At 38.9% G+C, this 13014-nt stretch overlaps 1 protein-coding gene across 5 annotated transcripts in view; it reads left to right on the plus strand.

The window, feature by feature from the left end:
- Positions 1 to 13014, plus strand: part of AXDND1 (axonemal dynein light chain domain containing 1) — a 78885-nt gene that overhangs the window by 2711 nt on the left and 63160 nt on the right. For all 5 annotated transcript variants that reach the window (XM_061383328.1, XM_061383327.1, XM_061383331.1 and 2 more), the window contains exons 3-8: positions 583 to 755; positions 1538 to 1641; positions 4744 to 4864; positions 5505 to 5590; positions 7991 to 8047; positions 12223 to 12325. In XM_061383328.1, coding sequence (XP_061239312.1) covers positions 583 to 755; positions 1538 to 1641; positions 4744 to 4864; positions 5505 to 5590; positions 7991 to 8047; positions 12223 to 12325 — 644 coding nt within the window. The remainder of the gene's footprint in view (positions 1 to 582; positions 756 to 1537; positions 1642 to 4743; positions 4865 to 5504; positions 5591 to 7990; positions 8048 to 12222; positions 12326 to 13014) is intronic.

Genomic DNA, 13014 nt, shown 5'->3' on the forward strand with positions numbered 1-13014 from the left:
TCTGTCTCCTCTTGGCCGGGACGAGGACCTTGGAGGGTGAAAGTTATACCTTGGAACCTTGCTCTTTCTTGCCAGGACAGAGAATACCATTCATCTGGTAGAGATTTACAGGAACATCACTACCTGACCATGACCGGACCTTAAGAACAAAGAATCTGACACTGAGAAGTCTGCAACAACTAACCACGCCCATCCCTCCCCTTTTGCTTTTAAAGGGACTTGTTGAAAGCTTTCAGTAACTTTGAGATTCTTAGGGTATGAGCCACCCATCTCCTCATGTGAATCTGTAATAAACCTTTCTCTGTTCCAAACGTTAACGTTTAATATTGATGGGCCTCACTGTGCATAGGACACACACGATTTGTGATTTCGGTAACATGAGTAGGGCAAACAGTATGAGTTGTTTTTTTTTCTTGACTAGATGATTCAGTGTTTTAAATATTGTTGCTATTCTTGACAACCAGAAGCAATGGTTCTCTCTGTCAGCAACATATATATAGGATTGATGAGACAGCCTGGAAATCTCTAACTGACTAAAACAAAAAAACTACAGTAAGCTTTTCTTTCCCATTATTTTCTTAGGACTTCCTGAACTAAAGGAGAAAAAAATTTTGGTGGATCGGTCACAACCCCTTCCTACTTCCCTTCAAAATGAGTTCATCCCTGAGGAAGTTCTGCTTTCTCTGACCAATGCGGCCAGTGCTGGTCCTTGTCCTGAAAACTTACTGCCTCCTAAGAAAATTAAAACTCCAAAGGTGTGTGTGTGTGTATGTGTGTGTATAAAGTACTTAGGAACATTTATCTTGACATCCAGTTCATTAAGTACTTATTTAATATGTTTTATATTCCAGATTGTCTTAAGGATATTTTAAAATTAATTCCTAGATTGAAAGCTAAAATATTTTGCATGAATACTTTCAAGGAAATACTTGAGTATATCCATTAACCTGTTTCTGTGTGATTTACCTAAATGATCGTTGCCACTCTTAGTCTTGATGTTTTTCTTTTTAAAAAAAAAAGTTATTTATTTATTTGGCTGACTCGGTCTTGGTTGCTGCACATGGGCTTTCTCTAGTTGCAGAGAGCGGGGCCTACTCTCTCCTTGCAGCACACAGGCTTCTCATTGCAGTGGCCCCTCGGTCATAGCCGAGCGCATGCTCTAGGGTGCCCAGGCTTCACTGGTTGCTGCATGTGGGCTTGTTAGTTGTGGTTCCTGGACTCAGTAGTTGTGGAGCCCGGACTTCGTTGCTCCGAGGCTTGTGGGGTCTTCCCTAGCCTGGGAAGTCCTTGTGCCCTGCATTGTAAGTCAGGTTTTTAACCGCTGTACCACCGGGGAAGCCCGGAGTCTTGATATTTTTCTTTCACTATTAAGTTGTTCTAGTTTCAATAATAATTCTTCTTGTTATCCAATAAGAATTATATTTTTTCTAAACAGTATCCAAATGCCTTTAATGTATTCAAAAAAATGATTAAGAATAGATTTCATTTGACTAGAGCGCCCTCTGCTGTGTATTCATGGTTTTTTTTTTCTCCCCAGGGTACTCTTCCTCGCTCTGTTGACCACGTCTGGCATAACCCTGTCCGAAGAAATAAGTTCAAATACCTGATTGACCATCCAGTTTCCCTAACGGGAGCTGGAAGGTAAAGAAGGAAAATAGTGGGGTAGATGCAGATGAACAGAGTCATTATCTCATTTTGTATGATTTCCTTGGGAGGAGCAGAACTGGAAAAATCACAGACTCATGGTTTTAAAGCTTGAAGTATCTTTAATGAACCAGCATACAATCTGAAGAGGGCAGGGTCTACCTTTTGTGTATGATTATTCTCAGTAGGAGGCAGCGGAAGCTGGCTCTTGTGACGTTTGACTCATTTAAGTTTGCTTTGCTGTGCCTTTGTGTACTTGTCCCCTCACTCTCCTGTCCCTTGTTGTACCCTAGCAGGAGGGACAGTATCAGGCAGAACGTCTTTAGGGCCTCTTTTATTTGCACTTCTGAGAAAAACTAGGTAACAGTTTTATGACATGCAAAAACTTGAAAAATAAGTGCTTGTTAGCCCCTGGTTTTCCTCAGAGCAAACCCTAAACCTTTACACGTGTGTGTGCTCAGTTGCTCAGTCATGTCTGACTCTTTGCAACCCCATGGACTGTAGTGCATCAGGCTCCTCTGTCCATGGAGTTTTGCAGGCAAGAATCCTGGAGTGGGTTCCATTTCCTACTCCAGGGGATCTTCCAGATCCAGTGATCAAACCCAGGTCTCTAGCGCCTCCTGCATTGGCAGGCAAATTCTCTGCCACTGCACCACCATCAAGGAAGTGATCAAATCAGCGAGTTATATTTGTTGTTTTTATATCATTCCTAAAAATATCCAAATTGTCAATATTTTCCCTGTGAAGATTGTGATCTAATTTTCTGTGTGTGGTTCATTTATCAATTTACTCCCTCCAAAAAAAAAAAAAAAAAACTTACTCCTGCCATGCTCCTTATTGGAATACCACTTAATAGTGAGTTTACAGTTACTAATACTTGGGTAGATTATTTGTTTTTTCTGAGTTCAGTTTCTTATTTGTAAAAAGGGAATAATAGACTTACTCTATTTTGTGTACCTGTCAGGGATATAGAAAGCACAAATGAGATAATGAATATACAGTGAAAGTGAAGTTGCTCAGTCGTGTCCGACTCTTTGCGACCCCATGGACTGTAGCCTACCAGGCTCCTCTGTCCATGGGATTTTCCAGGCAATAGTACTGGAGTGGATTGCCATTTCTTTCTCAAGGGGATCTTCCTGACCTATGGATTGAACTTGGGTCTCCCTCATTGTAGACAGATGCTTTACGGTCTGAGCCACCAGAGAAGTCCTCATATATTTCCTTGAGCCCCTTTTTTGGGTGGGGAGGCAAGAATAATGGAGTGGGTTGCCATTCCCTTCTCCAGGAGATCTTCCTGACCCAGGGATTGAACCCGGGTCTCCCACATTGTAGGCAGACGCTTTACCGTGTGAGCCACCAGGGAAGTCAATGAATGTAAGAGCACTTGTAAAACTGTACACTGCTGTTACTGCTGTGTAAATATAAGGTGTTATTCCTCAGTTATGTCTCAGTGCTAGAAAAAGTGGCAGAAATTTAGGCTATGGACTTCTGTGTTCTGGGGCTCTGGTGTCATAAGTATTGGTACTTTATTTTCTGCCAGTGGACCATGACTTTAATTATTAACATTTAATAATTAGTAGTTATGAGATATTTGAAGTACTTTGAAAAATTATTAGCTCTGAGTGCAGCAATAATCTGACATTAAAATGTTAATGTCAAATGTCATCTAAGTAGGAATTTTTTAAAATGTGAAGATCTGTAGTGTGGCAAGACAGGACAGTGGCCTCTCTGAAATGTCCTCACTGGAGTCCTTGGACCCTGTGGATACATACCTTACGTGGCAAAGGTTATCCTGATTTGGCATTGGCAAGAGACAAGAGGAGGGTGATGATAATATCAATAAGTGTTAGTGACAGATATTGAGGACAAAGGATGGGACAGAATCAATTATGGATGCTGAGATTTTTGATGAGTAGAGTGGTGGTGCTAACTGACAGAATTAGGGATTACAGAAGCATGACAAGTTAGAATGGGGGGAGAATTATTTAGTCGTATCTAGAAGTTCGGAGAAGGCAATGGCACCCCACTCCAGTACTTTTGCCTGGAAGATCCCATGGACGGAGGAGCCTAGTTGGCTGCAGTCCATGGGGTCGCTAGAGTTGGACACAACTGAGCGACTTCCCTTTCACTTTTCACTTTCATGCACTGGAGAAGGAAATGGCAACCCACTCCAGTGTTCTTGCCTGGAGAATCCCAGGGATGGGGCAGCCTGGTGGGCTGCCGTCTATGGGGTCGCACAGAGTCGGACACTACTGAAGCGACTTAGCAGCAGCATCTAGAAGTAACAAGTATGATAAGGTGAGATTTGATAGTATAGCCAAGGGAGAAAGTGTAGGGAAAGCGCAGAGGAATGAGGCTAGGATGTTGGAGAACATATCCATTTGGTAGGCAGGAGGTCACAGAGATGTCCAAAAAGGAGTGGGTGGGACGAGGGAACCAAGGGAGTCCAGTCATACAGAGGGCAGGGGAGAGAAGAGTATTTTTAGAAAGTGAGGTGATCAATCCTGGAAAATACCTGAGAAGAACAGTGGAAGATGAGAACTGGGGACTTAACTGTAGAAAGTCATCCTCAGCTTTCTGGAGAATGATTTTAGCAGAGAGATGGGAATGAAGTCAGAATTGCAGGGAAATTTTAAGAAGTCAATTTAATGTTGAGCAGAAAGTGTGAGGTAGATCAAGGTAACTTAATGACAATGCACAGTCAAGGGAAGATTTTTAGAAGCAGAAATGACCTGAGTTATAGACCAGAGGGAATATTCCAAGAGAAAAGGAAACACACAGAAATTATAATTGATGGAATGAGATCCCCAAGGATGTGGGCAAAGATGAAATGAAGGACTAAAGTGGAGGAAATAATCCTGGGGAATAGAATACATCTTAATCTGAGGTTGAAGGAAAGGAGAAAGAAGTTTGAGGTGGAGAAGAGGATGGATGTGGGGGAAAACCCTAATGCCTCAGCCTTCTAAGTAAAATAGGAGGTAAGGAGACCAGTTTTGTGTCCTTTTTTACCCACTAGAAGGATGTGTGTGGGCATTACCCACTTTTATCCAGTAGCCAAACAAAAAACTTATTTTGTAAATTTTTATTTTTTAATCTTAGGGATATTTCTTTCCTGTATGATGTTAAATATGTTAAAGGAGAGACGAGGGAGAGTGTGGTTTGTCCCCCACGAACGGACCAGGCACTGCAGGCACGTGATGGTATCATTGTCCCTCATAAGGTAAATGAAGTATTTGACAAATAACTTCCTCTCCCTCTCTCTACTTAAAAAAATCCTCAAACTATAAAGCCATGTGAAACTCTAACGGCCTGCATTGTTTAAGTTTTCTAATTTTTTCATGGCACTTTCTAATTTTTTCTAGAAAAGGGAATTTACTGGGAGAAGATCAAATGTATCTTAAGCAGTTTTCTAAATTACAACTATTTAATCTTGAAAATACAGTATAGGAGCCTAGGTTTTTTGTTTTTTTTTTTTAAGAAACCCACAGTTTAAAGTTGTAGAGTACTTGAAAGTAACACAACATCATAAATCAGCTAGATTTCAATTTAAGAAAAGGCAGAAAAAAAAGTTGTAGAATTCTTATTTTTGGCAGGTTGCTAAGGTAAATCTGAAATAACTCTTGAATTTTCAAGTCAATAGATTTCTTTGTTATCTAATACTAAAACCAAGATTGTTCTTTAATTCATGGTTAATTTTTTAACCTGTTTTCTGCTAAAAGTTTATTATTCCTTGCCATGACCCATATTACTAAGTGTTATTTCTCTAATCAAAATCTCTTAATAAATAGTATCCTTTGGGGATAGGTATTAGGATTTATATGACTCATCTAATGTTTTTATTCTTGTTCTTTCTTTTTAAGCCAAAGAAACTAACAGATACATTGATTCCTGAAGAATTTCATATTGTGTCAAATACCGGAGTTTCAGGTTTAGAGTGTTTCGATGAGTGAGTACTGGGGTATATGCTGCATATCTGACAAGTTGAGCTGTTTTCTGCTTCCCAGACATAGAGGAACCTGAGGCATTCACTCACGTTCCTAGGCAGTTGTTTGGTTGCTGAGTTGTGTCTTACTCTTTTGTGACCCGTGGACTGTAGCCCGCCAGGCTCTTCTGTCCATGGGATTTCCCAGGCAAGAATACTGGAGTGGGTTGCCATTTCCTTCTCCAAGGGATCTTCTCAACCCAGGGATCGAACCTGTGTCTCCTGCATTTGGCAGGCAGATTCTCTACCACTGAACCACCAGGGAAGCCTTTTTCTAGTCAATATCTACAATGAAATGAATAAATGTTTGGCTTACCATGCTAATAAAATTTAAGGACGGTATCAAAAACTAATGAAAAATGTCTTACTTAAAAGAGTTTGAAGCAACAAGAATTTACTGATTTACTGTATGGTGCAGGGAACTGTGCGATTATAAAATATTCAATATCCTGTAATATCTTCAATATCTTGTAATAACCTATAAAGGAAAATATTCTGAAAAAAAATATATATATATAACTGAGTCACTTTGCTGTGCACCTAAAAGTAACCTATATTGTAAATCAGTTATATTTCGATTTTTAAAAAGTTGAGACTTTTGTGACTAAATTGTTTTCTTTTTCCTGTTGTTTAATTTTGAATGAAAAAAAATTAGATCTTTGTTCTGAGTGCTTGCTTCTTCTTTAGAAATGGTTTTGAGCAATAACAAAGGAAAGTAGCCCTCTAAGTTGAAACCTCTTAATGCGCGCTCTAGGGCTTAACTCCACACTTCAAACTAGTCATTTCCAGTTTTCTTTGATTCCTGCTTTATGAGGTTGAAAAAGGCTTTATTTTCTGAAACAATACTTGAATATTTCATAATTTGAAATTTGAAAAACTAAAACTTTGGACTAGTTTTTATAGTAAAATATCCAGAAGCTGTCATTCATTTCACCGTATCCAGTACATATGTTATATGGCATTTCCTTATAATGGTGGGTTTCAGAACAGTATTTTGCCAAAGGGAACTAAATGCAACTCTTTTGGGGGATGACTTTTAATTTTTTATGTAATTTTAAATTACATAAAATGTTACAAAAATAAGACAAGGAATGTTATAAAAATGTTACAAAAATAAGATAAGGAGTACATGTCTTACAAAAATAAGACATGTACTCTCTCCTGACTCACTGAGTAATTAATTACGTTTTGCCTCATTTGCTTTAATACACACACACACACACACATACACACACTCACTCTTAAACTATTCAAGAGTAAGTTGGAGGCCCTCATGACCTTTTGCCACCGAATACTTCAGTGTGTGTTTCCTTACAAAGCACTAGTTATAGATCCTGTTGATGACTTTTTAGCTCCATCATTCTTGTATGTACTAGCTGCTGTTTTACAATATAGATTCATGGATTTCTCCCTTTTTTTGGTGAGTCATATTTCTTTGCTATCATTGATGTTCACGTTTTTCCTGATTTTGCTAATGCCAGCTCCTTTGAGCTGGCTCTTGTGTTCTTTAGGCACGTGCCCATCATTCTTTGAATGTTCTCTTATTTTCAGGCTCAGTGAGATTTTCAGGTTCGTCTTGGATTTCCCAGCTCCAGCTCTGAAATGAGCTACGAGTCACTTCTTCGAGAAGTACTGTTTTCCTTTTCGTGGAGAAGAGTTCTCAGCAACCAAGATCTGGGTGCTAGGCATGCTCATTGCTCCCAGGGTACCATTGCTTCTAGTCCCTCTCACACACTCACTTTTGAAACTATTTTGAGCCTTTATAGTCCCTGAATATTTTTTACGAATCTAAATTCTGAAAATGGACCTTATTAACCAACTGTGTTCCAGTAGGGGGCAGAAACAAAGTAAATGTTTTTCAACTGGAGGAAGAAAAAAGATACATAAATAGTAATAAATTTGAAGAATTGCCATGTGGTTCTCATTGTGATACCCACTTAGGTATAGGCACGTACTTCCAGGTGACAAATGTGTGTGTTGGGCATCAGGAAAACTGGGTTTGGTTTCATCTCTAGTTCTTATTAATTTTGTAACCTGTTTAGTCACTTAACTTTGTTGACTTCAGTATTCTTAGAACATTCTTCCACCTTTGATAGGTCATTTTTTTTTAAATGAATCAAAGAAATTTTTGTATTGTGATATATTGGAAAATGTGATTAATGCTCTTTTACTTAAATGTTTTAAATCTAAGTATTATTATATCTGTGTCTGTAGATGTCTAAGGCCATTTAAGTATGATCTTGTGTGTAAAACAATGGACCTTTCTGATTGTCCCCAAGCTTCTCAATTCTGTGAGATCTAAAGTTTTTCATGTTTTGTTATGTGATAAATAGGCCAAGCATTTACCTGTCTTATTTATTGCAGCAAATATACTACTCTCCTCACAGACAGCGAAAATAGGCTATTGCTCTTCCCATCCATGTAAGTACAGTTTATTTTGAGAATGTTTCTAAGAAAGAATAACTATATATTTTTTCCTTTTTATTGGTAGTTTATTACACAAAAATAATAAAATTATCATAGAAACCCAAGACAATGATTACCTACATTTCTGTCATTTATTCAGTGCTTTCTTTGTCCAACTGCATATTGATTCTTTACATATTTATAATAACATCAAAGTGCTAGAAAACACTTTTTTAAAAATTACCATTTTAAATGTTTTTTTTGTTCCTGTTTTTAAATTTTATTATGGGAAGAATATTTAATATGAGATCTACCCTCTTAATAAAATTGTAAGGGTGAAATACAGTGTTGTTAATTATAGGCCCAGTGTTATACAGCAAAGCTCTAGAACCTTGCATTATTGAAGTATTACGGCCTTGATTAGCAACTTGTCATTTCCTTCTCCCCACAGCCCTTGCAGACTGCTGTTAAACTCTCTGATTCTATGAGTTGGTCCATTTCACATGAATGGAATCAAGCCCTGCTTGTTCTTCTGTGACTGGCTTATTTCACTTAGCATGATGTCCTCTTGGTACATTCATGTTGTTGCAGAGTACAGTGTTTTCTTTAAGGCTGAATAATATTCCTGCATGTGTGTGTATACTTCTTCTTCATTCATTCATTGATGGACGTTTAGGCTGTTTCCACTTCTTGGCTATTGTGAATAGAGCTTCAATGAACATGGAGTGCTAATCTCTCACCGAGATCCTTTTTTTGGGGGTAGGGGGCCCCACTTTGCAGCAGGCAGGATCTGAGTTCCTTGACTGGGAATCAGACCTGTGCCCCATGCAGTGGAACTGTGGATTCACTGGGCCACCAGGAAGTCCCTCTCTTTGAGATCTTGGTTTCAAGTCTTTTAAGTGGGATTACTGAATATCTATAAAATACCTTTATATTCTACGTTTAACTATTAGTATTTCTCTGTTTTGCTGTAGGCTTTTTTTTCTTATCTATCTTTGTGTATCTATCTATCCTATCATTTTCTTTTTGATTGTGAAGTATCTGGTATTAACACCTTGTTCAGTTCAGTTCAGTCACTCAGTCATGTCCGACTCTTTGCGACCTCATGAATCACAGCACGCCAGGCCTCCCTGTCCATCACCAACTCCCAGAGTTCACTCAGACTCATGTCCATCGAGTCAGTGATGCCATCGAGCCATCTCATCCTCTGTCGTCCCCTTCTCCTCCTGCCCCCAATCCCTCCCAGCATCAGTCTTTTCCAATGACTCAACTCTTTGCATGAGGTGGCCAAAGTACTGGAGTTTCAGCTTTAGCATCATTCCTTCCAAAGAAACCCTAGGGCTGATCTCCTTCAGAATGGACTGGTTGGATCTCCTTGCAGTCCAAGGGACTCTCAAGAGTCTTCTCCAACACCACAGTTCAAAAGCATCAATTCTTTGGTGCTCAGCCTTCTTCATAGTCCAACTCTCACATCCATACATGACTACTGGAAAAACCATAGCCTTGACGAGACAGACCTTTGTTGGCAAAGTAATGTCTCTGCTTTTGAATATTCTATCTAGGTTGGTCATAACTTTCCTTCCAAGGAGTAAGCGTCTTTTTATTTCATGGCTGCAGTCACCATCTGCAGTGATTTTGGAGCCCCAAAAAATAAAGTCTGCCACTGTTTCCACTGTTTTCCCCATCTATTTCCCATGAAGTGATGGGACCGGATGCCATGATCTTCGTTTTCTGAATGTTGAGCTTTAAGCCAACTTTTTCACTCTCCACTTTCACTTTCATCAAGAGGCTTTTTAGTTCTTCTTCACTTTCTGCCATAAGGGTGGTGTCATCTGCATATCTGAGGTGATTGATATTTCTCCCGGCAATCTTGATTCCAGCTTGTGCTTCTTCCAGTCCGGCGTTTCTCATGATGTACTCTGTGTATAAATTAAATAAGCAGGGTGACAATATACAGCCTTGATGAACTCCTTTTCCTATTTGGAACCAGTCTGTTGTTCCATGTCCAGTTCTAACTGTTGCTTCCTGACCTGCATATAGGTTTCTCAAGAGGCAGGTCAGGTGGTCTGGTATTCCCATCTCTTTCAGAATTGTCCACAGTTTATTGTGATCCACACAGTCAAAGGCTTTGGCATAGTCAATAAAGCAGAAATAGATGTTTTTCTGGAACTCTCTTGCTTTTTCCATGATCCAGCGGATGTTGGCAATTTGATCTCTGGTTCCTCTGCCTTTTCTAAAACCAGCTTGAACATCAGGAAGTTCACGGTTCCTGTATTGCTGAAGCCTGGCTTGGAGAATTTTGAACATTACTTTACTAGCATGTGAGATGAGTGCAATTGTGCAGTAGTTTGAGCATTCTTTGGCATTGCCTTTCTTTGGGATTGGAATGTAAAATGACCTTTTCCAGTCCTGTGGCCACTGCTGAGTTTTCCAAATTTGCTGGCATATTGAGTGCAGCACTTTCACAGCATCATCTTTCAGGATTTGGAATAGCTCTACTGGAATTCCATCACCTCCACTAGCTTTATTCGTAGTGATGCTTTCTAAGGCCCACTTGACTTCATATTCCAGGATGTCTGGCTCTAGGTCAGTGATCACACCATCGTGATTATCTGGGTCGTGAAAATCTTTTTTGTACAGTTCTTCTGTGTATTCTTGCCACCTCTTCTTAATATCTTCTGCTTCTGTTAGGTCCATACCATTTCTGTCCTTTATCTAGCCCATCTTTGTATGAAATGTTCCCTTGGTATCTCTAATTTTCTTGAAGAGATCTCTAGTCTTTCGCATTCTGTTGTTTTCCTCTATTTCTTTGCATCGATCACTGAGGAAGGCTTTCTTATCTCTTCTTGCTATTCTTTGGAACTCTGCATTCAGATGCTTATATCTTTCCTTTTCTCCTTTACTTTTCACTTCTCTTCTTTTCACAGCTATTTGTAAGGCCTCCCCAGACAGCCGTTTTGCTTTTTTGCATTTCTTTTCCATGAGGATGGTCTTGATCCCTGTCTCCTGTACAATGTCACAAACCTCAGTCCATAGTTCATCAGGCACTCTATCTATCAGATCTAGGCCCTTAAATCTATTTCTCACTTCCACTGTATAATCATAAGGGATTTGATTTAAGTCATATCTGAATGGTCTAGTGGTTTTCCCTACTTTCTTCAGTAAGTCTGAATTTGGCAATAAGGAGTTCATGATCTGAGCCACAGTCAGTTCCCGGTCTTGTTTTTGCTGACTGTATAGAGCTTCTCCATCTTTGGCTGCAAAGAATATAATCGATCTGATTTCGGTGTTGACCATCTGGTGATGTCCATGTGTAGAGTCTTCTCTTGTGTTGTTGGAAGAGGGTATTTGTTATGACCAGTGCATTTTCTTGGCAAAACTCTATTAGTCTTTGCCCTGCTTCATTCCGTATTCCAAGGCCAAATTTGCCTGTTACTCCAGGTGTTTCTTGACTTGCTACTTTTGCATTCCAGTCCCCTATAATGAAAAGGACATCTTTTTTGGGTGTTAGTTCTAAAAGGTCTTGTAGGTCTTCATAGAACCGTTCAACTTCTAGCCAGTATTAACACCTTGTGAAGGTGAAGGTGAAGTCGCTCAGTCGTGTCTGACTCTTTGCAACCCCGTGGACTATAGCCTACCAGGCTTCTCCGTCCATGGGATTCTCCAGGCAAGAATACTGGAGTACATTACCATTTCCTTCTCCAGGGGATCTTCCTGACCCAGGGATCGAACCCAGGTCTCCCACATTGGAGGCATCTATCCTATCTATCATTTTCTTTTTGATTGTGAAGTATCTGGTATTAACACCTTGTTAGCCAGTATTAACAACTTGTAGCCAATAGTAACAGCATGATGTTTATCACTCTACATTTTTCTGTGTTATAATCTTACACAGTAGGTATATAAAATTTTTTTTTGAGGGAGGAGAACAGAACATTATTTTCTTTTATGAAAAAGAGGATCATACTATTTGTATTATTTTGGTTTTTGTTTTTTTGTTTTGTTTTTGTATTTTGCTTTACTGTATTATTGATATCCCACAAGATTAGTACATACAGGTATAATGCTTTAAAATGCCATTAATATTCCATAGTATGTACATTTTATTCATACATATTATGTTCCTTTTGCCTTTTGAGCATGACCTTTTGTAACATTCATTATATAAATCTGCCCTCTTAATCTTTTAGGAAACCTAATAAAAGAATAGAAGTAGTCCAACTGAATGATGTGATGGACACTATGCTAGAGAGGGCTGGTGTGGAAAATCAGGAATATACAGGGCCAACCAAGGTAATTGCAAACATCAGTGAAAACTAGTGGTTAAGAGCATTTGCTCTGGAGGTGAAATGCTTGGATTGGAATCCTGACCCTGCCATTTATTAGCTGGTGACCTTGGGCAGGTCATTTAATGTATTTGTGCCTTGATTTCCTCATCTGTAAATTACAGATAATAATATTTACCTCATAAGGTTGTTGTGGAGATTAAATGACATGATGAATGTAAAGTGCTTAGGACAGTGCTTGACATGTGGTAAACACTGTATAATTGTTTATTATTGTTATTGCATTTTAACCAAATATAAGGCACCATTGATTATAAAACCCTTATTTTATGTTCCATTAAAAAACACGCCAATTAAGCCATGCTTTCTTACCACTTGTACTTTTATTTTGCACCTAATGAAAGAGCTTTTTCAGTCTTACATAGATATAGATTTTTTTTCTTTATGGGGCTATTTCTCTTCTGTTTTGTAAAGTTTTATTTTTATAGAATTTGAAATTTGTAGACAAGTTCAGTATAAGGCACTCCAATGTAATCTTCACCCAGATTCATTAATGGTTTACCTTGTGCCCTGTTTGCTTTATCATTCTCTTTCTCTTTCTCTATACATCCTCTATGTATATGGGTTTTTTCCTGAACCATTTTAGAGTAAGCTGGCAACTTCATGCATCTTTATCACCAAACATTTTAGGGTATG

Source organism: Bos javanicus, chromosome 16 (genome assembly GCF_032452875.1).
Source record: "Bos javanicus breed banteng chromosome 16, ARS-OSU_banteng_1.0, whole genome shotgun sequence".
In the NCBI taxonomy this organism is placed as follows: domain Eukaryota; kingdom Metazoa; phylum Chordata; class Mammalia; order Artiodactyla; family Bovidae; genus Bos; species Bos javanicus.